Raw genomic sequence first — 25,289 nt, 5'->3', positions numbered from 1 at the left:
CACATGATGACCATCACTTTGCGGATCAACTACTCTACGAACTGGCCCTTGTTTACAAACCATAGACAGTGTACTCTTCAGTTCTAATCTAGTTTAAAATTCTATCGCAACTTTCGTGAACCTCTACCTAATTGATCAAATTCAGCAAACGGCTAGGTTCTTTACGAATCTCCACCCAACCATCTCTTTCGACGCTGACGATCTTTCCATCAATACAGACGCGTCGCCACTTCTCCTCATCTTCTTTAAAATCGATTCGAACCTGCTCGATGTTGGCATAGGTTACCGTATCTTCTATCACATGTTGACCGCCCTGATAGGCCAAAGTCATCAACTGCATCGCGTCTTCCGCCGACATGGGACCGAAGCGGATAAACCTCATCTGTCCATCCAGGGGCACCGAGTCTGGGGAAATCAAGAAATCCTTTTCAAGTCGTGGAACGAGGGTAGCAAGTGCATACATGTGCTCTAGCCCCTCCACTGCTTCTTGGGCTCGTGCCTTGTTCGGGCCATTCGAGGTAGTTAATGTGATTTTGCCTTTGAATTGGTGAGGCGGGGTGCCATCCGAGGGATTCAGTAGCTCTTGTGCGGCCATCTTGAAACGATCGACTCCAAATTTGCGATACTCGGATGTGTCGCTGTCTGCAACTAAAGCAGCATGGAGCCCCCAGCTCGCAACAACGGCCCCGTATAATGTGTGTTGGGCATCGGGGTTGACTTCGGCTCGCTGGCGACCTTCATCGATGACTAACCGACTGCCAGGTGAAAATCTAGCAGCAAAGACCGGTATGGAAGATGGGCTGCCTCGAAGTAGTGTTGAAAGACCCGGCACCGGACCAGATCGTAATCCAATGGAACTTGCCATGGCATTCCCTGTCCCACATGGAATCAACACAATATTCGGGGATACACCAATTGTCATCTTGGATTTGTAGAAGATTTCGAGAATGTCGACGAGGCCCCCGTCGCCCGAAAGAAGGATGATGGTCTGAGGAACGCCATCATGCGCCCGCTCCAGGAACTTCGATTGTGCGAGCTCGATAATAGTTTGTGCCGACTCTGTTTCGTAGGGCTCATAATTCTCTAGCCCAATATATGTAAAAAGGGGCCGCACAACATCTTCAAAGACAGTCTTTGCTTTCCCCGTTCCGGATCCAGTAGATACCACCACCTGCACGATAGGTGGCTCGTCTTCAGATCGAAGATGGCTTGGAATCTTGGTCAGAAACGGAGCCAGCGCAGCAGGCAGGGACTCGATCTCGATCTTTCTTAGGGAAAAGTCCTCGGATTTGGGGCCATCCAGTTCGGTTTTCTCGAAGAACAACACACTAAACCCGGGTGGATTGGACACCACGCAGAGAATATTATTGAAGTCAAGGGAACACTCAACGCCTGCGTGAGATGTGTGTTTCAGGATTTTATCAAATTTATCGACCGCCAAGGGATACGACATCTTTGATATCGCTACCCAGGTGATCATGTAGCGTCGTGAGGGAAAATCCACAGTTGGCAGGGCGGGGTTTACGGCCCGGACTTTGAACCATCTTACTTTGGTTTTCGATAGCAGAGATTCCCCTTTTTGATCAAGTTTGCTTGGCTCTCACTTCAGAGAATCACATCTGAATTCCTCAATTCTTTGCTCGGTACAAAATCGATCGAAGAGAGGCCCATCAAGTCCAGTCAAAGCCTAGACAGGAGATAAGATGATTCAATCCTTGTACCCTCATCCAACTTCTATCATGGCTCCGCCAAGAACACGCTAACCTTTGCTAGCGGGTATTGCATCGACCATCTACACCAATTTGTAGGTTGTTTAGTGGAGCAAAGACAGTATTCAGATGAAACCAAGGCAAATATTACTAGCGCCCGAAGATCGGCAGGATCTACAGCAGAATTTTGAGGGTACGGAGTAGATCGGCTGAGCTCACTATGGATTTATATGCTCACTTGAACGAAAACACCCTGGTTATCTTTTGTCTGAGTCGTTTGCCCTTTTTCCATTTGGTGTAAGGCGTTACTCTTTGAATGGGGAAACAAGGGCGAAGATAGATTCCTAGGGAAGAAACAAGGTCCAACGAGATCTCCTCTATCAAAGCGGTTCGTCATTGCTATTCGGCGGGAATGAAACAAGGTGCTTGGATAGGTACTCCAGGTACTGGTCATTGCCCATCTTATCACGGTCCACTAGGATCGCGGGGTTTCAATGTGACATAGCAAGGGCTGAGTTCAAGCAGGGTTAATTATTGGAAATAGCCCTTGTAATTAGATCAATCTCTGGCAGTGTTCCGAATTTGAAAAGGAGGGCGACAAAACATCTCTCCGTCAAGTTCTTCAGAGTCACGCATGTGGACCTGCCTCTCTCTCATAGGCGACCGATTGATAATTGGGGTTCTTTGTTTCACTGTCCCGGGAAAAATGATCGTTTGGTTTCTTTTCGTTATTCACTTCCTTAGTTAAGATCACCAGGGCCAACTTGAGCGGTTGTTCCCGCAGACTTGGCCGCGACCTCCCAAGGTTGGCCGGACTATACTAACTACTGGCATGGATATTTGAGGTCTTTTGTAATCGGGAGTTTTGAAGGAAGGTTAGAGATGGTGTATGAGTTTCCAAAAAATGGAACAGGTAAATCGTAGATCCGTCATTTACTAATTTCTTGATACAGCCTTGACAAGGCAGGGGGTACATAGAAGACAACCCTACCCAAAAGGTGCCGGTCACAAGATAGAGGATAAAAATAGTCATCACAAAGATAATATTCCCGAGAGATCGATCTTAATCCTGAGCTGGGGAAACATCACGAGGGGGGGGAAGGTGAATTCTCAGAATGAGAGCTATGCTTGTCACTGAGGTTTACCGCGATGAAGGTCTTGGGTAATTGCACACTACATGCTGTGATCAACATAAAATCGAGAGAGGTTAAGGTAGCAGACAACTTACGTGTTGAATTTCGCCTTCAAAGTTTCAATCACCTCCTTCCAGTCCTGATGGGCTGTCAGGCTTCGGCGTGGGGTGCAGCCGATAGAGTGCCTGGAATCAAGCTGCACGTCAAGCGGGTCGAAGGCGTGACAACCAGGGCTAACTGAGATCCGAATGGAGTAAGAGTAGGAGTCCGATTCGCTGTCGCGAGCTTCGTATAGCTCAAAGCAAATCTGAGAGAGGTAATCAAGTTCTGGGATGGCACTCCTGGCAATCTTAGTTTGAATTCCTCCTTCCAAGATACAGTTTAAAAGGGTATATATGTGAGATTCCTTGGTGAAGTAGAAGAAGGACCTGGCATCATCCGAAGCCTGCACTTCTTCTAGATCTCGAACGATTTCTTGAAGAAGGGGGAGAGACGTTAGAAGGCCAATCTCGAGTTTTTCGCTGTCGGTGATTCCGTATTCCTGAGGCGTCACGTAATCGAACAAAACCTTAGCTAGCTTGTACAGTTCCCGGAGCTTCTTGAGACGCTCATCCATCTTGCACTTGGAGGATTGGGAGCCAGGGAAAAGCTTGAAGTAATGATCGTATGAATCATCTAGTGCCCGAAGGTGTGGCAGTGACTCGAGAGTAAGGATACGTTTTTTCAACCCAAAGCGATGGGCAAACGTCTGAGTTTCGATGCGCTCTTCAGATTTGTCGTTCCCGGCATCCTGTCCAAGTTTCCCCTCCGCACTCGCGTCTGCCTTTTGTGCGCTATTGCTTTTCTGTTCTTCGTCTTGGTCACGTGGACTACCTTGAGGCATGAAGACCCATTCCAAAAACTGTCTATTATGGAGTGCATCGAATTTCATACTGTCGTATAGCTCTGAAAGCTTGCTCGGATCCACCTTCTCAGTGTCACAGAACTCTGCAAAGAGTTTTTCCCACCGCTCCTTGAAGAGTCGAGGGTCTTCACCCGCGCACCAACGGCCCTGTATGCTTGATATGTCAGGGGGATTCATGGAGGCTAATTGGCTCGGGGCTTCAGAGTCATTGGATTGAGCCTGGAAGACGTGCGGTGCGTTGTCGAGTTTCTCAAAGTTGTCTCGCATGACGGCCCGGTGGAACTTCATCAGTTCAACTACTCTAGCAAGGACGACCGAAGGTTCTGGGATATTTTTGTCCTTGGGCCAAGCAAATTGTGAGGGTGCAGAGCCTTCTCGCAAAAGCAACTTCAGCTTTTTCTTGACCTGATCCATAACATCCTTGGCGGCATTTGAATCGTCAAGCAAATCTTTCCGCACTTTGATCAAGTCTTCAGGGATATCTTTCTGGTCCAAAAATGAGCATGCCCATATTTGTGCTTTAAGAAAAGTATTAGCTGGATGCAGGTCCTGACAAGGAAGAGAACTCACCACTGGTGCTCACTCTACGTTCCGAGCTGGTAAATACGCGAACGTTATTCAACGCCTCCTTATTCATCAGCTTGAGGTCATCCCGCATATTGAGTCCAAGATCCTGCGATTGATAACGCGCGGCGTGTGTGGGCTCACCACCCCACTTGATTACAAGCTGTAGCTTGTCCAGGATCAAGTCATTCTCGGCGGCAGAGAACCGAGAAAAAGTCGCGTCGGAGATGGAATCACTCCGTGTCTGTGATCTACGCAAGTCTTCGTCCTCTGCCATGAGTCCCTCTCCCTCAGTAGGCATAGATGCAGGTGCAGGGGGCTCTTCAGAGGGCTTGGCCTCGGGCAATGGAGTTGAAGATTTCAGTGGGCCCTGTTCTCCCATTTCTTCTGGCTTTCGTTTCCGGAACATTGGCTTGATCTGTACTTTGGTACCAGGCCAACCGCCCTTTTTCTCCAAAGATGTGCGGAGCAACTTCAGCTTCTCCATATCTTCTAGGCCCTTCTCCATAGCCAGCTTGACGGCATCAGATACACTGGACAATGCAGCTTCCCCCTTGATCACTACTTCATTCTGGTGCCCTTTCAACAAATCCACAAAAGGTTGGCTATGAAAAGTGAACTTGAATTTTTGCTTCGGGGTCCGATCTGCGTGTCGAATCACTGCCACCATGCCCTTCAGCTTCCAGGAGTGTTTTGAAGCAGGAAGGGGTGGAAGGGCTTCGTCGCCAGCGTATTGCACCGAAAGAGCCGGAGATTTCGTGTTAGAGGAGGTATAGCCACGAGAAGTAGAGTAGGCTTCTCGGGAATTTAACTTGCTGAGAGCAGCGCCAATATCGGCACTCTCTATCCCAGATGACGCTACTGATGGAGTGCATGACTCTGGGGGCTCGGCAGTTTTTGGACTTTGGCCGTAAAGCCTGGAAGTGCTAGGAGACTTCAGTAATGTCTTGAGGGATTGACGATGAGATCCTGCCGTGCTCCTTCTGCATGAGCCTATGTCCGGTGATGGCGGCTCGGAAGATTCTGATATCCCCTCACATTTGCGTCTTTCTTCCAGGAAAATATCCCTGAGAATGTTGGCACATTTATCGTAATAATCATTGTTGTCCTTGACGAAGCTCCAGCCGTTGACGTCAATGACGTAGCTTTTATCCCCCACGCGGAGCATGTCAAAACCACAAATTCTTTGACCAAATCCATTTGAGATCTTTGATGCAATTGTGGCCTCCTCCTTGCCAAGCTTCGTAATGTATCGTATTTCCTTTCCGTGGGTATTGCGCCGAACGAGACCGTCGACTACGGGAGATTTGCGCGTCTCTGCGTGACAAAAGTCTGGCCCGACGGTGTAGGCTTTGACATCTTCTGCATTGTCAACCCTAAGGAACTGTTCGTACAGATAGCTTGCATCCTTCTCGGTGACGGATCTTGGAACAGTCAGATTGGGGTCGTATTCCGAGCTTTTGTTGCCGACCTTGCGGAACAGTCTTCTTCCACCGCCGCCGTACTGTTGGTCGTTGGGGAAGTAGATGTGAATGTTATGGTCCTCGCCATTGACAGGCTTTTCAACAAAGGGCTTTTTGAAGACTTTGCCGTCAACAATCAAGGCCTCGCCATCTTCAGACATTGAGACACTCTGGGTTTGAGGGGCACCCCCACCAATTCCGCTCTCTGGACCTTCCAGCTTCACACCAGTCAGGCGGTAGATATGCTGGCCTAGTTCTGGCGATTCTAGAACCGGGCCACCATCGCGGTTGACCTCTATCCGCTTCGGGGTGGGAACACCCATATGATCCAGAATCCTCAGGCAGAGCCGCCTATCCCACAAGACCTTTTGCATAGGCAGGTCATTAACACAGAGCGGTTTGCGAAGTTTAGCATACGCAATGGCTTTGTCCAAGGGGAATCCATCGGAGAAGAAAGCAACCAAGAAGTCACACACGGGCCAATTTTCCACTGCTTCATCGAGAATGACCTTGTCTCCGAAAACGATCACCTCAAATTCGCCTTTTGATTGGAGTCGAGTCAAGATATTCTGGCTTGGTTTGCTGCGTGCTTTCACATCCAAGGCACAGACTCCGATCCTCCACGGTTTCAGGGAGCCGGATTCCACCTCGCTGATCGAACTCGCAGTGGTGCTGGCGGCGGTACTTCCGCTGAACCTTCTAGTTGCGTGGCTTAAAGAGCGTGTGGATTGTCCCATTAGAATGGTGGAGCGAGGGTCAAATCCTGAATCAGCCTTTCCAGATTGGGTTTGGATCGACTTTGCGTGCGATGCAGACCTAGGTGACACCAATGTAGATTCGAGGACGGGCCCTGTGGGTGTCAAGTCGTTGTTATCGGAGTCCGTATCAAGTAAAGGAGACGAGAGGCTGGGTTCTGCAGCTCTCAAGGGTTCAGCATTGGCAAAAGAGCCGTTGCTGTGCTCAGCGGCATCATCCATGTGAGGAATCAATTGTCTAAGCAATTTTTTGGTTTTAAAATCCAATTCAATCGCATCAAATTGATTTGTATCAATGGGGATGGAGGAGTTGTGGATGCGCAAATTCTTAGCAGTTCGCGGAGGATGAGCGGGCTCTTGGATTTTAAGGTTGTATTACCAAATATGGGGTTCCGCATTTGCATAGGCGGAGAGAAAGAATGGGCATTTCGCTGGTTCAAGTTTTGTACTTTTGATTTATGATTAGATTGAATGGGCGGAAAGTTGAATGCTATATGTGCAATCGATTCACCGGGCTTTTTCGAGTTCCAATAGACTACGCCATAGTATATCCCAAAAGTACTCCATACACATGCCCCATCAGTCTAGATACTTGTTGTGGCTGTCACCAGTACATGACGACACTCTATGATAGCAGTTTGATCACACAATACTATCTCCGATAAGATGTTCCGTGGCTTGCATTTTGAAGAATATACTGTATGTAACACAATTGATAGCTTCATTGGTTTTTTTTCATGTAAGGAATACTCAAGAGACATTTTAGACAATTTAATGTGAAAGTATTCTATACCCGGGAAAATGTACATCACATGCTTGAAGGCGGTCTGGTGCCTGCAGGACTAGGCGGGGCAGAAAAAAAACATCGGGAAAAAAAAGAAGACAAAGCTAGTGAGACTAGACTTGGACGACTTGGATACCCTTCGTGGTTGACTAGGTGAAGAAGTCAGAAGAAAAATCTCACTCACAAGGCTAAGGTGTTTCTTCTCATTTCTTGAACCCTACAAATATCCATTGTCGTCAGTGTGCCCTTCGATATCAGCATGCCTTCAGCCGATAATTTCGATCTGCCTCTCGCGAAGAGGCAGAAACGAGTATCGCAGGTTAAGGCTGGAACACGTGGTTCTAAAATCTTTGCTCCTTTCCGTGTAAGTTGAGAAACTCATCTGAATCGCTGCTTTACTCTTAATTGACTTGTCGCTATTAAAGACACTAGGACTAGTGTCGCCAACACCCGTTCCCTTCACATCGGTGCGCCTAGGTAAATCGACCTTTCAAATCACGACTTCAGTGGGGCATTCACTGCAGACTTATGATTTGCGCCGAGGCTTGAATCTCATCTTTCTGAGTCGACCACAAACACCGGAGATCATTACCGCAACATGTGCGTGGCAGGATAAGGTTTTCGCAGCTTGGGGCCATCTTCGGTCGCAGTCCGCCGGAGGCGTCTGGGTTTTCAAGCGTGGCAAACGAGTTGCAGTCCTCGAGGGCCCCACAGACTTGAAGGGACCCATTGAGCGCTTGGTAGTGTTTGGTTCGTGGGTGGTTGGTTGCTGGGTCGGTGGCCTCGAGGTTTGGAAAACGGGCACATACGAGCACTATGCCAGTCTGCGGCCGCAATCTGCTCGGGGTTCCTCTGGAGAGAAGATCTACACCGGGATAATGTGCAACATGCCGACTTATCTGAACAAGATATTCGTGGGCCGATCGGACGGAGCGGTTGACATCTGGAACCTCCGCAGTGGGAAGCTTATTCACACATTGCCCTCTCTGTCGGCAGATTCTGGGCCTGTAACTGCGATTCACCCCACACCTGCTTTATCACTTGTTGCCATTGCCTACAAGGGCGGTGCGTTGGCTATTCAGAACGTGAGCTCAGGTCAGCTGGTGTTGTCTCTCAAGAACGCATCGTCCCGAGGTCTGCCGGTAACATCGATTACTTTCCGTGGCGACGGATTGGGTGCTGGCCACGATGGTCGCAGCTCAGGTGTCATGGCCACTGCGTCAAGTGGTAGCGGCGACATCACGCTTTGGGACTTGAACAATGGAGGTCGAATTGCAGGTATCCTTCGCGGAGCCCACCGAATGTCAAGTGGCGAAAAGCCCATGGGCGCTAATCGTGTTGAGTTCTTGGATGGACAGCCCGTGCTCGTGTCATCGGGCGATGACAATTCTTTGAAGACTTGGATCTTCGACGAAACGCCATTTTCGCCCATTCCCAGACCTCTCCACAGAAGAAACGGACACTCTGCTGCCGTCAGCGCTCTCGATTTCCTGCCGACGTCTTCAGATGGGTCCGAGTCTGGCGGCAAGTGGCTTCTTAGTGCAAGCAAGGATTGCAGTCTCTGGGGACTTAGTCTGCGCAAAGACAGCCAGCATACCGAGATATCGCAGGGTAGCTTGGAACGCAAGGCTAAGAAGCAAGGGCCATCAAACATCTCAAACACAGAGGATCTCAAAGCTCCCGAAGTCACATGCATTGCCTGCAGCCTCAACCGTGATGGCGGAATGGGAGTCACCACCTCCGGTCCAATCTGGTCGAACCCGAAGGTTACAAATGCCGATGCTTCCAACGCAACCGGCTGGGAAAGCGTCGTTACTGGTCATCGGGGCGACAAGTTCGCACGTACTTGGTTCTGGGGCAAAAAGAAAGCTGGTCGATGGGCGTTTGCAACTAGTGATGGAACAGAGGTCAAGGTGCGCAGGTTTCAAAACATGATTGACCCAACGTTCTCTTTCGCTAATTTTAATTTTTACAGAGTGTGGCGGTTTCACAATGTGGTACTTTCGCTGTCATTGGATCAGCTGGAGGTTCTATCGACATGTTCAACATGCAGTCAGGTCTGCACCGACAAAGTTTCCCAGCTCGCCCCCCAGCTGGCCGTGCCACTAAATCCAACGCTCAGACCTTGATCGCCGCGGCTTCTAAACACACCAAAGCTGTGACTGGCTTGATGATTGACAGCTTGAACCGTACTGTTGTCAGCTGTGGTCTGGACGGCAAAGTCAAGGTAAACCCCACCCGTCACTTTTTTTGTAGGGATTTACAAATTAATTTGGTCTGGAATTTAGTTTTGGGATCTTCTCTCTGGAAAATTCATTGATGAACTAGACTGGCATCCCATGGCTGCCATTACTGGACTTCGCTATAACAAGGCGAGCGAATTAGTCGCCTTCAGCTGTGACGACCTCTCGATCCGTGTGATTGACCTCGAGACCAGAAAGCTCGTTCGTGAGTTCTGGGGTTGTGTGGGTCAAGTCAACGACTTCATCTTCTCAAATGATGGACGATGGATCGTTGCTGCCTCCATGGACTCGGTGGTGCGCGTATGGGATATGCCCACCGGGCATCTGATTGACATTTTCCGGGTCTCAAGCACATGTGTCGCTCTGGCCATGTCTTCGACTGGTGAATTCCTTGCCACCGCACACGCTGGTAGTATCGGCATCAGCCTTTGGAGCAACCGAAGCCTTTTCATGCCTGTGTCAACCAAGAATCTGGACGAAAACGTTATTGAAAACGTTGGGCTCCCTGCAACATCAGGAGAAGGCGGTGCTGGTCTGATTGAAGCCGCCTTTGTGAATACTACAGAGCAAGATGAGGCAGAGGGTCCAGTACTGGCAACAGAACAACTACAACACGACATGATGACTCTGAGTCTTGTCCCCAAAAGCAGATGGCAGTCATTGCTTCACTTGGATACTATCCGGGTATGTGTTTGTTCCTTCGTATGTATAAGTCTCTAGCTAACAGTTCAACAGGAACGTAATCGCCCTACGGAAGCCCCAAAGGCACCTGAAAAGGCTCCGTTCTTCCTTCCCTCTCTCCTCGGTTCCAGTGGGCCCGAGATCGTCAGTGAAATTCCCGGCACCGAGGATACCGATGCGGGATCGGTGGCCAAGATCGCCGAAGCTGAAAGATTGCGGATTGCTAAGTTGCAAACCGGTGGAAACGCCAGTGGTCCTCAATCCATTTTCACTCGATCATTGGCATCCGGCCATGATTCCAGTGACTTCAGCTCATTTATCGACCACCTCAAGACCTTATCTCCGGCCAAAGCAGATCTCGAGATTCGTTCACTGGATCCTCGACTACGTGATGGACACTCTGAGTTGTCCGATTTCGTTATTGCCCTGACTGCTCGCCTGCAGTCCAAGAGAGACTTTGAGCTTGTCCATGCGTGGATGGCGGTCTTTTTGAAAATTCACGCCGACACTGTGAGTCTCAGCTCTACTCAAGATGAACCTCAGTATCGTCTGTTACAAGAGGCTCTAGCGATTTGGTCTGCCGAGCAACAGCGGGAGGGAAAGCGCCTAGCTGAGCTGGTGGGTTACTGCCGTGGAGTTGTTGGATTCTTGCGATCTGCTCGGTAATTTGAAATGGACAGATACTGGTTAAATCCTTTTCGGGTCATCAGTGCCTTTTGTTTTCTTTGTTATCTATCATGCGTGTCACGTTGAATCTATATATGCATCTGTTTGATGAATCCAGTGTTTTTGTAGGAATTTAAAGAACTTGGTTCTATCTTCTTTTCGTGCCATTTCTTTCTCAATGGCTCCTGAAACCATTCATATATCCTAGTCATTAAGAGAGATGAGATGAAGATCGAAAGTCATCTCATAATCTTGTCTAAACTTGGAACCCAGGCGCCTCACCATCCCTGACTAATACACCAAAAAAAGAGAAAAAAAAAAAACAAATCCACAACCCACAACCAGAAGGGTTCTTCCACGCATTATGGGGATCCCTCACTTAACCAGACACTTGCTTCCATATGCTGAAAGTGTCTTGTTAGATGGGAGGGCAAGTGATTCAGCACTCCCATGCGTCCAAGCTGTTGTCATTGATGGCCCCAGTCTAGTATACCATGTCTACCGTCGACTCCTGGGCTGGATGGACCCAAGCAGTGATGTTCTTGATTACCAGCCAACCTGCGACGAAATCAGTCGCGGGGTCGTCAGTTGCCTTCTCCAATTAACCAGACTGGGAGTTAACATGTAAGCCTTCACACTAGTCTGAAAACACAGCTATCCTCTGATTATCAATTTTCTTTCTTTCTCTGCCTTTTAGAAATAAGATATGCTTCGATGGTGCCTTGCCTGTCTCTAAGCGAGGAATCCGCTTTTCCAGAATTGAAAAGTTACGACATCGACTGGAATTGGCTCGTCGAAACCTGTCTTTGCCTGCAACGCCCAAATGTCGGGATGTGATCCCGACTAAACGAGGGCAGGTCTGGTGCAGTCGAGGCTTGCCCCAGAGACGAAAAGGCCTTCCAGAGAATCCCTTTATGGTATCGGCGGTCTTTGAGGACTTGCGGAACCGATGGACTAAGGAACAGATCCGGAAAGAGGTTGACGATGATGTCACCTGTCTTGCCGCCGATACTGATTGCACCTGGGCTGAAATCACCGTCATGGTGCCAGGAGAAGCAGATGTCGAGTGCGCTCGTGTGGCAAAACGTACCGGCTGTGCAGTGTTGACAGACGATTCGGATCTTCTGCTTCACGATCTTGGCGAGGATGGCGCGGTCTTGTTTTTAGAGTCGGTGCAAACATCCTCGGGAGTCTGGAATCCGGCCGATCCAGATATTCGGGGGCTGAGAATCTGTCCCTATTCGCTCTCTGGCCGATTGGGGATCCCTAGTGTTCAGTGGTTTGCTTTTGAATTGCAAAAAAATCATCACTTGCGTTTTGCTGAACTTACCCGGATAGCCCAGGAGAGTAGTAAAGCGACTGAGCTCTCCTCGGAGTATCTGGAGTTTCTTCGAGAGTATCAAAATGAGACTGCAGATAACGAGGTGATACGGGGAGCAGGGCAGTCCGCACAACCCTTGGATCCTAGGGTATCGGAGTTATATTGGCAATATGAACTTCCTGGCATCTACTGCTTAGGTGACCAGCCGCATGTCTATCTCGGGATTCTGAACGAAGATTCTTCGAGGCGATGTGCCTGGGAACAAGGTCGAACATATAGGTCCCTAGGGTACTCATTTTTCAACAATTCCCGTCCTACTACCAATCGCTTCGCGGTTGTACATGAATTTGTCCGCAGAGGTGGAAGGATCGTGGCCGAGGAGATCACTTTAAGCGGAACAAAGACCGTGACTTCTGACCTGGATCTCCTCCGGGGACGCCTTGCCCATGCACATGCTACCTTTGACGAAGGTCTGGCACCGGAGAGCTTTTGGTTTTTGTATGCTCTTTCCGATATCTACCGCGATGGATCCGGCACAACCACAGTTCCAAGTGCGAAGGAACTGGAGAGCTTTCTTACGAATGGATACATGGTGCAAAGTACCAAGTGGGCAGACATTCACCTTCTCGCTCAAATACAAGCTGCACTGTACTCTTTACGAATGCTGAAGCAGCTTTTCCACATCGCAGCTCCTGATGATGACTTGGTTGAATCCAGCTCATTACTCGCGGATTTACCTCCACTGCACATCATGATGTCGCGACAGAAAATGATCCAAAGCTTTGCCAACACTCGTCTTGTTCGGCTTGCGGTTCGTCAAGTGATAGAAACATATGGTTAACAGAGATCAAAGATACACCAAGCCAATATACTAGTTATGTGCTTCACAAACTGAAGACCCAGGTAAATGACCATAACCAGCTAAGAATTCGACATTCATGCGTCTCTAAAGATTATAAGGATTGCAAAGGCTTTTGCATTGGTAGTCAATGTAGACGGAGATGACATATTGTGCCACCATGTAACCTTGCCTACGAAGCCCCGGGTCCTTCAAACGATTCGTTCCATTGGCACATAGATTTAGAGTTCTAGAAACAGCCATGGGAGGAGCGGTTCTGCTGGTTCTCGGTGCAGTTGTTTTGCTTGATCGGATAGGGTCCATTGACATCATAATTTAGTCGTGCGGTCTTGCGTGTTGTGGTCGGTTGCTTGCCCGATGTCTGGAGGCGAATTTTGTGTGTTGTTTTACAACTTTCTGGTAAAGAAAGAAACAGATGTGGTTGTGGGTATCATGTGGATGGTCGCAATAGCGACAGACGATTGGGATAATTCGTGCAAGTCGCTCATTTTTCGGGGGCATCGGGAAGGCGTTCAATCACATATTTGCCGCGAGCGACACTCATGATGGGTGCTCCAGGAATCTTGCTGTTATGGTGATTAGAATTTGACTGGTACAGCGAACATAAGGTCGAGATGTAAATTACATACCGAATACGTCTCTTGAGATCACGATCGTTTGTGGCGACAATGTAGACACGATGCTTGATGACACGGTCAACGAGACAGTCATCGGCATATGTTCCCTTGTGGTCACACTTGACTCGCTCGAACCGAGGGTCTTTGGCCACACGTAGGGCAAGTCGGTATTTCGGGCCAAGTTTCTCCAACTCGGCAAGTACACAATCTGTGACGATAGGGATACACTTGGCGTACAAGCAGTCAAGCATGGTTGGGATGACCTCGAGTTTGTGCTGAATGGTGTGAGAGATGAAATTGGTATCAACCAGCACAGAGTATGGGGGGGCAAGAGCCGTGTTGAACTGGAAGAACATTGACGAAGGAGCTTGGGGACTAGAGGCGAACTTGTCAGTGCAATTCTTGCGATAGTATAACACGTTGTACTTACGCCTCTTTGACAAGATCGTCCTTCTTGGCCTCTTTGCCTTTCTCTGTCTTGTCTTGGTTTTGCTTCCTATAACCGACCATTAGCAAGTCGCAACAAGACTGTATTTCGTGGTTGCGACGAACAGGCGATTATCACGCATTGAAATGGCCCTCTTGGCCAGCGCAAACTTGCGAGTCTTTTTCTGAACTCCCATGATGACGAGATGCCGATGGTGATAGTAGCGAGGAAGAGGTTTTTTTTTTCTTATTTCTTATCGGGAAATCAAGCATCTCAGGCTCTGGATGACTAATCAAGTCGGTGGACCCCGGGGGGGCATCCACCTGCAGGCGCCGCAGACCATTATGTCTTCAAACTCCCTCGCTCGTACTCAGCAATAACCCTCCAAACGGCCACTATGTCCAGACCAGATGCAGACTTTGATATGGCGAAGGTAAGTCCCTCCATTTCGGTGTTCGCAAGCAGCATCTGTCTCCCAATACTATGTTGCTAGGCAACGTTGCCCCTCTTACATCCCATCTACCAATTGATCCGAGGTCAGACGGCTGATTCATGATATAGGCACTCGCAGACCTTGCAAAGTACGAGAGTTCACCTATAGCTTACAAAAATAAATCCACAAGACTGACATGATATATCTAGGGGTGAAATGACTGCCTCGGCCCTGGAGAATCATCTCAACTCAATTGAGAGCAAAGTTGATGAACTCTTGGCATCTTTCGAAAGGCATGGTACTGCTGCAGCGGACGCTACATCTGTCGATGAAATCAACCCGAGTCAACCGCGCACAGATCAGGATCAAAAATTAGAGCCATCAAATAGTCCACCCAAGTGATACTGGCCATCGGATCCCTTCTCTACAACTCCATTCTCTGTGATAATCCCATCTATCAAACTCGCAGGAGTAACGTCAAATGCCGGGTTCCAGACATTGATCCCTGGCGCGGCAATTTTCACGGTCTCAATCGCAATCTGATCGGTGGTCTCAGAACCCGCACGGGGACCTTTGATGCTGGTCACCTCAGATGCTGCACGTTGCTCGATGACGATGTCATTTCCTGATTTTGTGGCCATATCGATTGTTGTGAGTGGCGCTGCAACGAGGAACTTGACACCATGGTACTTTGCCAAGACAGCCAGGGCATAGGTGCCAATTTTGTTGGCTGTATCACCATTGGCTGCTACCCTGTCAGCTCCCACCACAATTGCATTCACCCCCACTTGGGGATCTGCGAGCAAAGCGGCCGCCATAGAATCCGTGATGAGCGTAGCTGGAATTTTGTCGTGAACCAACTCGAAGGCTGTAAGGCGAGACCCCTGGTTGTAGGGCCTAGTCTCTGTGCAATAAGCGTGACGTAGGATTTTCTTCGAGGCCAGCGAACGAACCACACCCAATGCGGTGCCATATCCAGAAGTGGCGAGAGAGCTAGTAATTAATGATTAGTGGGAACATACAGTGCATAACGAATAACGCGGTGAATCAGCCCTACCCAGTGTTGCAGTGAGTCAACACAGCAACTTCTGAATTTCCTCTGGCCGCATGGGTCGCGATCCATTCTGCGCCATTGTGCCCAATTCTTTTGTTATCTTCGAGGTCCTTTCCCATCATATCCTCTGCCGCCTGAATAAACGCAGCTGCGACTTCTTGGCCAGTAGAACCTGATGCTTTCGTGCGAGTGACCACTACAGCCTCCAGCTTGCGCGCAGCATCAGCGAGATTGACGGCAGTTGGCCGACTTGTCACCAGATAAGCAAGTTTTTCTGTGATATATTGGCACACCTCTTCTGGTGATTGTGAAAGCTTGCCACTATCCACAGCAGAGGTAAGTTCCGAGGCGAGGGCAAGCATTGCGACGATGGCGATAGCAGGTGCCCCTCGGACTTTCATATCTTTAATTGCATGCCATCCATCTTCAGTAGTCCGAATAGGAATGTATTCTTCGACGAAGGGAAGCTGTAACTGATCCAGGATCTCAAGGTTGCCCTTGCTGAACTTGATTGCCTGCAACATCTTGATATGTGACTGTCAAAATTTTTGAAGAGCTGGGTAAGCAGCGAAGAAAGAACCTTCAAAGCACCGCGGCGACTTGGGCAAGCTTACTTAATCAGTGCCTATCTCCAGAGCTTCGGCCGCGGGGTACAACATCGGTACAACATACACAAGTACAGACTTCCCAGGAACATACCACCAACGTATGTAGGAAATGTAAACAAGTCATAGCGGGATTAAATACCAGGTATTACTGCGTGAATATGCTTCGCATCAATTAGAACACGAGGTTAACGGCACATCGCCGCATCACCAGAAGATATTACCAAGCCGCCTGGGCAAAAACGATCTTTACATGCGCCACTGTTGAGCTCAATAAAAAGCAGGGAAAAAAAAACGAAACCCGCAGGAGAGTAGCCTCCATAACCCCAGGCCTGCAAGTATGGTCAACTGCGTCATGAGAAGAGTTGGTCAATCACCACCTAGGCTTGTATTCGGTCCTCCTAGCTAGAGAATTCCAAATCATTGTGATGGAACTCAAATTGTGCCTCTCTTATCCACCTACAGGCTATTGTAGGTAGGCTCAATCGATGAAATCGAGCAGTGTGTTTTCAGGATCAACTGGAAGAGATGTAGAGCACTGTAGGCTCTAGTTAGAAAGCTGTCGCGCCAGTCATAGGATTGGAACACAAGAAATCATTGACAAACCATTGTTTCCACGGACGAAAGCATCCCCATAGTTTCGTCGTAGTTTTCCGTTCACATATTCCTCGGTCTTTTCAAGGGCGATGTTCATGTAGCCGTCAACCGATTGCAATTCACCTGTAGGCGCATTATGAGTGAAGCCACTAGAAATTAAAAGAACTGCCCATACCCTTGTAGACCACTCCGGAATTCAGTTTCACAATCACAGGCGCACCGATGATCTCACTCAGAAAGACAGAGGGGTCTTTCCCCTCGGAGGTTGGTGCGTTCTCCATATCAATGCTATGATCTGAAACTTATCCAATGTCAATCAACGCAAAATTCAAGGGGAAAAAGGGAAGGCATACCAAGTTGAGATGTGTTTTGTAATAAGAGGAAGGATGAAGCATTCGAAAGTGGTAAAGACCAGGAAGGCGGTGAGGGCGATGTACTGTTGCAAGCGGGGCGGTATTGACAAGTTTTCCCATGGAATCGGACACCGCTTTACTATTCTGCCGGTACTGCCGGTCTTATTGTGTACCTTTTCTAAACTTCATTAACAGCATTCAAATCACTGAAATGGTTGAAGTTTGAGAGACCGGACTTGATAATAAGTATTTGAGGCTAACTATTAAGAAACCAAGACGAGAGACACCTCATATTGTCAAATCTCCCTGCTGGTCAGAACGCGCGCTAATATACCTTTGGTAGGCGGTAAACAACGGTGTCTCTCGAGGTCCCACTGCACCTTATTCCAAGTTTGGAGAGATGTGATACATGTTCCCTCCACCTTAGCTGTCAATTCTTTGGCTTATGCGCAGGCCTCATATCGCACATCTTACTTCTCCGCTAACCAATATTGTATATCACTGATGATAACCAGGTGCCCCCGAGCCACCTATTAAATCCATTCAGTCATCCTACCATAACTTGCACTTCTTGGCTTCATCAATTCCGGCTCCAAGAGGCATGAGCTTTTTCAAAAAGCCCTCGTGGGCAATCAAGAACACAGAGGAAACTGGAATTGATTTTTATCGACGCTCAGAACAAACATACTCTGATATCATTGCTGCGAACCGTGAAGCACACCACAAACCGAAAACACCGGAAATACCAGCAGATACCGAAGACCCAAAACAAAAAAAGCGGCGCCGAATCTCCAGGGAAAAGGGAAAAGGGCACGATGATAGCAATCTGGTGCAAAATGTGACCCGTGAGGTTGCATGCGATCAAATTATGATACCCGAGCCACAAGGGCTCTCGGCCTCCTCGCATGATTCCTCACCCGAACCAACCAAGCCTGTCAAACAACGCGAGGCAACACAAAGACTCGGCTCAGAAAATCGTTTGTCCCAGTCACCGCAAAAAGTCAGTGGCCCAGAACCACTAGGTGCTCTGCCAGTTCGACCAGTGATTGTCCTAGCTGACGACTCGGAAACTCGAAGCCCTCGACCCGTTCAACCTCCTCAGCCTGTTCAGCAGGCAGATGCTCCAGCGGATGACCCGATTGTTCTGATCATGATCTCATCTGAAATTGCGAATACCAAACCATTACTCGTCCATCGAAAAATGTCACAGCGGCTAAGAGATGTGCGGTTGGCATGGTGCAATCGCCAAAATTTTGATCCCCAAATACAGGCATCGATCTACCTGACTTGGAAGGGCCGACGTCTTTTCGACGTGACAACTTGCAGGAGTCTAAACATAAACACGGGGAAGAACTCTACGGCGATCCCTGGCATTGATGATGACACCTTGGCAGACCAGAAAGAGCTGCGCATACATATGGAGGCGGTTACCGACCTACCTCTGCCAGTCAATCAGCAAAGTATTGAGCCTGATAATGACAAGCCCACTACAGGGTCGCAATCCCCAGAAGATGACCCGGGTGAGCCAATGAAACTTGTTTTGAGGAGTCCTGGATACGATGATTTCAGAATCAAAGCAAGAAAAAAGACCCTTATCTCGCGACTCACGTCTGCTTTTCGAGATAAACAGAATGTTCCTGTTGACCATGATATCTTTCTTTTGTTTGATGGAGACAAGCTTGACCCTGATTCATGTCTTGGTGACTATGACATTGACGATCTAGATCTGGTGGATGTCCAAATCAAATAATCTCAGTTGAAGGTTTCGAACCACTGAATAATAGCTAATCAAGGCTAACAAAAATCTAATCACATCTTCCAGTTTGAACTTCGGAAATTTCCATAAAATCATGTACAGTCAATTCCCAAGGTAAACATCAAGGCAGCATCCATGTCGATCACATGATATCTGATAAGCCGTGGGGCTCTTTTTTTTTTCTTTTCCAGAGGGGCCACCGACGACGTTCATTATCCTTAAAATTGATCTTCTGCCTAGACCAATCTACCTCTACATACTTGGCCAAAAATCCCAGAAGATTCGCGTCGGACTCTACCAGCAATCACCGCCCCCCAAACCCCCCCAACAATGAAAGTGATCACCGCCAATTTCGTGACATGCGCCGTGAAGGATTGCAAGACATCGCCGGCCTCTTTCCCATTACATTTCCACGATGCCGAGCTCGAGCAACAGGAACTAGATTTTCACCCCGAATTCATCCGCAACGTCCTTCCCCGAATTGACTGGGTAGCCCTGCGCACCATTTCCAACGAGGTATGAATATCCAAACCGGGGTTGTTCACCGACAGTTGCCTGGGTATTCAGCATTCGTCGATAATTACCAATAAGCTGACTCTAGCGATCTTAGCTTGGATTCCCTAGTCTTCCGGATTCGAAACCCGAGGGCGAGGCTCTCGACAACGAGCAGACATTGAAGGACTTGCACCGGTTGCTGCTTGAGACGCACGTCACAGAAGGGAAGTTGACCTGCGGGAACTGCGGTCATTCATATATGATTAAGGAAGGAATTGCGAACTTCCTTCTTCCAAGCCATCTAGGTAAGAAATAAGGTCTTCCATTTTTTTTTTCTCTTGGTCGTGTTCGTTTTACTAATGAGGCCTCTCCAGTTTGAACAACACAATCCCCACACGCGCTTTTTCACCCAAATTGCTTCGCAAATCGATACCCCAGGGCTAGGAACCGGTCTTTGAGAACCAGTCTCTTCGCCGTTCCTTTCGAATTTTCTTCGAAAAAGAACCCTATGCAGTGGCCCCAAGGTCATCGGACATCCGAGTTGAGTTCTTCTGGGATTTGACACATCTACGCTCTCACATTGCTTTCTGAGAGGACTTTACTTCGGGCTATGACTCGAAACGAAAAACGGGCGAAATTCTTTTGGAATTGGTATATTGTACAAAAGAGTTTGTAGTTTATGAAATCACGGTTGCCTTTGATAAATGTGTCAGTGCTCCCACGCTGAAAACGCCAGCCCGTTTCAACGCCATCCGGTAGATGGGAGTCAAGATGCCTCCCATGGACTTTGCTAAGAAGACCTTGGAAAGTGCTTTTAATTGAGGAATCCCTTGCAGCCCGTTGAACCACAGAGACAGGGGATTCGGTCATCGCTGTCCCACTCTCTTTCGAATTTGTAGTCGTACGTTAGCTCCTCATCTGATAGGTTTTTGTTAGCATCGGTGTTTTCTTGTGAAGCGAGAGCAGTTCACAAACCTCTTTCGATATCCCTGAGCGCATAAATCACAATTCGCTTGCTGCCATCGACCTTGATGATCTTGGCAGTGCAGTTGGGTGTACAGCTGTGATTGATGAATCGCGCAATTCCTCCTCTCTTTGTGGCATCAATGACGGTGTTCTCGTCAATTCGGAAAAGATAACTGCTGCCGATCCCGCTCTTCAGGTATCGTCTTTCTCTCATATCGGCGACTTGCTGACGCACTTTCTCTCCGACATACTCGATGATCATGTCGTTGGCAGTAATGTTTTCCTCGGCATACAAGCCCCAATTGTGAATGGCAGAGCGAGCGAAGCGCACAGGCTTCTTGCGTTTCTTAAGCTGATTGAATCGAAGAACGTCTCCATCGCCGTTCGCAGTGGGGAGGGCCTGCTTTTGCGCATTGATATCTGCAATGAGCCGGCGGTTGTTGACTCGCGTCGACCGGGACGTCGATTTTGATATTGTTTTGGCGGCTGCAATCCGAGCAGCTTCAGCTGCTGCTGCCTGGGGGTCTGCCTTGGCATTTGCTTCACGCTCCTCGCGAGCTTTCTGAACCTTGATCCGATGGGGCAGGTATTTGGACTTTTCCGCCTCAAGAATTCTTTTTCGACCTTCCGTCCGCGCGGCCCCTGTGGTATTTGGCACGTAATATCCAGGGATACTGATAGCGTCCTGGGTCGTACCGGTTTCCAGACCATTGAGAGCTTTGATCTCCTTCTGTTTCCACCCCCATGCAGCCAGATTTTGAATCGTTGATTCGGACTGATCCAGGAGAATTTCTCGCAAAAATCGCAGATCTTCATCATCCTTAACCAGGTGTTGCCAACCATCTAAATCAAGCACGATAGTTTCATCATCTTCCACCGTGGCGCGGGGCTTATCCATGGAAAAGCCCCATTCAATCTCTGTTTTCGGCTCATCGGTAGGGTCGGCGTTCCACGTTTCGCTGACCGAAAGATCATCACCCTCGGGGTGTTTGTGTTTATGAGAGACAAGCTCGGTGAATTGGTCTGCTGATTGATCCTGAGTTGGTAGTTTGTCGAAATCCTCAGCGAGATCATCGCCAACAACAGGCGTTTTCAGGTCCTTAGTTGCATCCTCATACCCGGTTGTTTCCGAGTCAAGGCCAAATAGCTCATCTTCCTGTCGCTGCCGCTTTCGTGCTTCTTCATCTTCGGCCAGTCGCTTTCTCTTGCCTGACGTAGGAGATACCTGAAGTTCATGAGAAACGTCGCTGATCTCAGTTGTGACCTCAAGATCGTCCACATCTTGAATGCCGCGCTCTTCGCTCTCTTGAGATGATTCCAGCTCGTCTGACTGGTATCCTCCATCCCGATCGAACTCCGATGACGTTGAACTTGCGCGACTAGGGGGCCGGCTCTCTCGCTCATCGACATCCCTAGTAGCAGGGGTACGCTGCTCCTCGTCCGAATCTTCACCATCGTGCAGCTGCTGTAAGCGATGATACAAAGGCCGGACTTCTTTCTTTCGTAGTGGTTGCCTGCGCCGTTCATCTAGAAAGGCAGCACCCGCACGGTCAAGACCATGGGCTTTCCGGATACGAGGAAGAGCAAGGACATTCAGACTTGAGGATCTGAGGGGGTCTCGGCCAGAAGACATTTCGCCTCGAGAGCCAGGGGTGCTGTCGATTTGGAACACAGAGCGTTTTTTCCCTTCGGGATCCGAGATACCCAGTCTTTCTCTTTTAGCCGCATGTTTACTAGGTTCCAAATAGTCGTAAAGAGCTGGGGCAGCTATGCGTGACTTCACGTCCTCAAGAAGCTTGTCCCTCAGGTCACGAATGATGATGGACAATACCTCTCGGCATGGATCCAAATCAATCGCCCGCTGCTTTTTCTCTTCCTCGAGATCTAGTTCCGCCTCTTTCCTTGTCCGATCCTTTTCGGCTTTGTTTCGTTGTTCGGTGCGAAGGCGTTCGGGGCTGGGACTTCGTTCGTAGCTCGGGTTCCCATAGGGCTGGCTCTCCATATTCATGATATAGGTGAACAAGGGTTGCATGTGGCACAGTCGGTAGCAGCGTTCAGTTTCTTCCTCACCCCGGCGCGAATTTTCGAAAATGATATAGTAACCGGTTTTGTCACAACGAATCTGCTTGTATGAAAAGAGCCTGAGTCTCTTCCTCAAGTGCGGAACTGTTGTGCTAAGAACCGGGACATAACAATGCGCAATGAAAATGTACGGATCGCGTTTGATCTGACTCAAGATCGGAGTTTCTTCGACTAATGATTGTACAACAGGGGATCGGACACCGGCCCTGGGACCTTCTGGGATAACGACCCCCGGCCGTAATGATGACCTGCCTGAGGGACCTTTGGGCGCAGTCGGTGGTGGTTCGCTTTTCTTGATCTGAAGATCCGGTCTCGGTTCAGTTGCAGCAGGAAGGGTATTCTTGGAAGCCAGTCGCTGGGACTCGACTGCTTTCGCAGCCATTCGCTCTGAGACAATCCCGTCGCGGTCCAGCTCGACCCTTATCCTGCGTGTGCCAATCCGTTGTTCCTTTTTGCATTCGAAGTATGCGCGCCGGGCAGCGCTAGATGCTGACGATGGGCCATTTCCCCGGGCCGAGATGCTATCTTTGTATTTGATAGAGCAGATTCCCAAAAACCGGCCGGTGATCGGGTCTGTGCGGTTTTTGATTTCGGCTACATCTCCAAAACTCGCGAAAAGCGCGCTGATCGGGGCGATCGGAGTCAAAGGGTCAAACCCCGTCACTACGACCTGTATCGGAGGCCCGGGGCCAATGCTCGTTGCCACATCGTATGACCATGGCTTCAGATTGTAAGGCGCGGGTCGGTATTTTGTCTTCTGCTTGCAGCCAGATCCACGGGTATAGTTGGCAATCGCACGACGCGGATCAGGTGGTGCATCTGCTTGGCCATTATTCGCTATGTCCACATACTCAAGCTTTTTTCGCTTTTCCTTTGACGAGGTCCGCTTGTCCAGATCGGGGTCGTACACGACCTTGCAACCTCTCACACGGGGCTCGAGGTGTCGGGTTTGCGACTGGGGGGTCGGAGGGGTGTGGATTGGAGTGATGGAAGATTTGGTGATTTCAGGATTCGGCCTGGAAGAAACAACCGGAGAACCTCCGCCTATTACCTTTGACTGTGATGGACTAGTTAATTTGCAAGGGGGTGATGACTCCGCATTGGTAAGCGGTGTCAGTGTATCAATTTGTGATGGGACGGGATTCGCCGTGGGTGGTGGAGGTAGCCCGGCTTGATCCTCCACGCTTTTCGCCGGGGCGAAAATGGTCAATTCAAGCTCTTTGGGGACCGATGGAGTGCGAGCTCCCCCCTCGTGTGTATCGGGTTTCAGAGACGTCTCAACGGTCGCAGGTGTGCTTGGGGCAAGAGACACTGGGCAATCCGAGCCCCTTTCAGAAATTTGATCAGTTTCAACCTGCAGTTTCCGCCGTTCCTGCGCTGTCTTGAAGCGCTTCTGCTGAAGGACTGACGGGGCGGTGGGGAAGAAGTCTGCAAAGCCAGCCGAGGCGCGTGACATGGTGAGAGGTTGGCTACACGCCAGAGACCGTGGCGCGATCAGAAGGCAGCATCCTTGACAGAGGTGATCCGGCTACTGCGAACACATGCGACCGAGAAGATCCCGGCACGGCAGAATTGAGGAAATTGAGATGAAGGGCCTTATACAGGAGTGCCGATGTCAAGGAAGAGATGAGAACGCAAAAGAGTTTAGAAGAAAAAGGAGGAGTGAAAAGCGATATCCAGGAGCTTTTGAGTCTGCGGAGGTGCCGTTACGCGCAATTCAAGAGTTTGCAGGAGGCTAAGACGCGATGGAGCGGAAGGAAGTGGAATGGTGGGGACGAGTTTGAACTTCACGTTTTCAAGGGATATGAACTCCTATAAGGACAGAAATGACTGGAGCACTGGGGTGAAGTGAGAGCGATTATAATTAGGTAGTGATGAAGTTCAAGTTCCAGTTCCTCGGGGTTATTCACTTGGGTAGTAACAATGAATGATTCAGCAAGGGTTTTTTTTTTTTCTTTTAAAAAAAAACGGACCCCTGTGACCTCACCGCGACTTGATCACTGACCAAGAACACGCCTTCGGTCGCGGTACCTAAGAAGTATCTTTGGACCATAAGGAAGTCAGTTGAATCTTGTTTTTATTTTTTTAAAAAACAATTCTGAGAGTACTTGTCCGTAGCCTTGGTATTCATCTCGTCACTAGGTTGCGCCAAGAACAAAGCCCAACTGCATTGAATGGTTGCAAGGCCTGAGAGATATTACATAGTCATACACTTGAACAAGATGGAGTATCATGTATGTCACTCTATGTATCCAGTTGAAGACCGGGATGCCGCGGAGGGCGCTTAGGGTCTTGGAAGCCGCAGGGTGATTACCCGACCCTTTTAAGAGCAGCGGAACCTCACCTTCAAAGTGATCTATCCATGTGCTGTTTAGTTGAGACTTCTGCACCTCCATTATGGCCAGATAAATCAAAGGATCAGGACAGGTGGAATGTGCAAGCTGTTTCTTTCCCTAAATCAATACGGGGTACGGAGTAGAGACTGTCGACATCGTTAAATCACCCACTCCCATTACTTAATCAATAGGCACCTTCAAGGACTTACCCTATCACATGGTCACCTGTAATTCTTTCTTTTCACTTTTCTCTTATACTGAATTGCCCTCCTGGATCGGAGTAGCCATTAGTTAATGTGTTTATGTTCAACCTTGACAAAACTTTGAGGCTGGTCACTCAGTTCAGCCGTTCCACGCTTGGATCGCCTGGAAATCAGTTATCAGATGGAAAAGTGATACAAGCTAAGCACTAGAATCGCCTGAGCACCATATCAAAAAATTTCATTTTGGACATGATTGACATCAAGCCAGCAATTCCAATGTCGA

At 49.0% G+C, this 25,289-nt stretch overlaps 11 protein-coding genes across 11 annotated transcripts; 5 read left to right on the top strand and 6 right to left on the bottom strand.

The window, feature by feature from the left end:
- Window positions 1-127: 127 nt before the first annotated feature.
- Pdw03_4629 (Diacylglycerol kinase, catalytic domain) lies at window positions 128-1,453 on the bottom strand (the record flags this gene model as incomplete). Its single annotated transcript, XM_014675470.2, has 1 exon — window positions 128-1,453. The coding sequence occupies one exon, from the start codon at window positions 1,451-1,453 to the stop codon at window positions 128-130; it is 1,326 nt and encodes a 441-aa protein (XP_014530956.2).
- Window positions 1,454-2,794: 1,341 nt separating this feature from the next.
- Pdw03_4628 (Actin cytoskeleton organization and biogenesis protein, putative) lies at window positions 2,795-6,750 on the bottom strand (the record flags this gene model as incomplete). The annotated part of the gene is made up of 3 exons (XM_014675471.2): window positions 2,795-2,882; window positions 2,938-4,264; window positions 4,317-6,750. 3 exons carry the CDS (start codon window positions 6,748-6,750, stop codon window positions 2,795-2,797), a joined length of 3,849 nt encoding a protein of 1,282 aa, XP_014530957.2.
- Window positions 6,751-7,571: 821 nt separating this feature from the next.
- Window positions 7,572-10,902, top strand: Pdw03_4627 (SnoRNA binding protein, putative; the record flags this gene model as incomplete). Its single annotated transcript, XM_014675472.1, has 5 exons — window positions 7,572-7,676; window positions 7,738-9,225; window positions 9,288-9,539; window positions 9,601-10,239; window positions 10,291-10,902. 5 exons carry the CDS (start codon window positions 7,572-7,574, stop codon window positions 10,900-10,902), a joined length of 3,096 nt encoding a protein of 1,031 aa, XP_014530958.1.
- Window positions 10,903-11,266: 364 nt separating this feature from the next.
- On the top strand, window positions 11,267-13,064 carry Pdw03_4626 (Small-subunit processome, Utp21; the record flags this gene model as incomplete). Its single annotated transcript, XM_014675473.2, has 2 exons — window positions 11,267-11,526; window positions 11,600-13,064. 2 exons carry the CDS (start codon window positions 11,267-11,269, stop codon window positions 13,062-13,064), a joined length of 1,725 nt encoding a protein of 574 aa, XP_014530959.2.
- A 502-nt stretch (window positions 13,065-13,566) lies between these two features.
- On the bottom strand, window positions 13,567-14,322 carry Pdw03_4625 (rRNA-processing protein FCF1 -like protein; the record flags this gene model as incomplete). The annotated part of the gene is made up of 4 exons (XM_014675474.1): window positions 13,567-13,648; window positions 13,712-14,074; window positions 14,130-14,195; window positions 14,252-14,322. 4 exons carry the CDS (start codon window positions 14,320-14,322, stop codon window positions 13,567-13,569), a joined length of 582 nt encoding a protein of 193 aa, XP_014530960.1.
- A 201-nt stretch (window positions 14,323-14,523) lies between these two features.
- Window positions 14,524-14,961, top strand: Pdw03_4624 (exodeoxyribonuclease VII; the record flags this gene model as incomplete). The annotated part of the gene is made up of 3 exons (XM_066100786.1): window positions 14,524-14,559; window positions 14,688-14,707; window positions 14,769-14,961. The coding sequence occupies 3 exons, from the start codon at window positions 14,524-14,526 to the stop codon at window positions 14,959-14,961; spliced, it is 249 nt and encodes an 82-aa protein (XP_065956186.1).
- A 22-nt stretch (window positions 14,962-14,983) lies between these two features.
- Pdw03_4623 (Methylthioribose-1-phosphate isomerase) lies at window positions 14,984-16,137 on the bottom strand (the record flags this gene model as incomplete). Its single annotated transcript, XM_066100785.1, has 3 exons — window positions 14,984-14,998; window positions 15,057-15,552; window positions 15,617-16,137. 3 exons carry the CDS (start codon window positions 16,135-16,137, stop codon window positions 14,984-14,986), a joined length of 1,032 nt encoding a protein of 343 aa, XP_065956185.1.
- Window positions 16,138-16,733: 596 nt separating this feature from the next.
- Pdw03_4622 (Like-Sm (LSM) domain) lies at window positions 16,734-17,096 on the bottom strand (the record flags this gene model as incomplete). Its single annotated transcript, XM_014675476.1, has 3 exons — window positions 16,734-16,756; window positions 16,825-16,938; window positions 16,991-17,096. The coding sequence occupies 3 exons, from the start codon at window positions 17,094-17,096 to the stop codon at window positions 16,734-16,736; spliced, it is 243 nt and encodes an 80-aa protein (XP_014530962.1).
- A 673-nt stretch (window positions 17,097-17,769) lies between these two features.
- Window positions 17,770-18,918, top strand: Pdw03_4621 (Ubiquitin supergroup; the record flags this gene model as incomplete). The annotated part of the gene is made up of 1 exon (XM_014675477.1): window positions 17,770-18,918. The coding sequence occupies one exon, from the start codon at window positions 17,770-17,772 to the stop codon at window positions 18,916-18,918; it is 1,149 nt and encodes a 382-aa protein (XP_014530963.1).
- Window positions 18,919-19,254: 336 nt separating this feature from the next.
- Pdw03_4620 (AdoMet-dependent tRNA methyltransferase complex subunit, putative) lies at window positions 19,255-19,798 on the top strand (the record flags this gene model as incomplete). Its single annotated transcript, XM_014675478.2, has 3 exons — window positions 19,255-19,440; window positions 19,535-19,724; window positions 19,794-19,798. The coding sequence occupies 3 exons, from the start codon at window positions 19,255-19,257 to the stop codon at window positions 19,796-19,798; spliced, it is 381 nt and encodes a 126-aa protein (XP_014530964.2).
- A 435-nt stretch (window positions 19,799-20,233) lies between these two features.
- Window positions 20,234-23,923, bottom strand: Pdw03_4619 (Histone-lysine N-methyltransferase, H3 lysine-4 specific; the record flags this gene model as incomplete). Its single annotated transcript, XM_014675479.2, has 2 exons — window positions 20,234-20,337; window positions 20,395-23,923. The coding sequence occupies 2 exons, from the start codon at window positions 23,921-23,923 to the stop codon at window positions 20,234-20,236; spliced, it is 3,633 nt and encodes a 1,210-aa protein (XP_014530965.2).
- Window positions 23,924-25,289: the final 1,366 nt, after the last annotated feature.

Source organism: Penicillium digitatum, chromosome 1 (genome assembly GCF_016767815.1).
Source record: "Penicillium digitatum chromosome 1, complete sequence".
NCBI classification, from domain to species: Eukaryota; Fungi; Ascomycota; class Eurotiomycetes; order Eurotiales; family Aspergillaceae; genus Penicillium; species Penicillium digitatum.
This window is presented reverse-complemented; position numbering and strand designations above follow the sequence as displayed.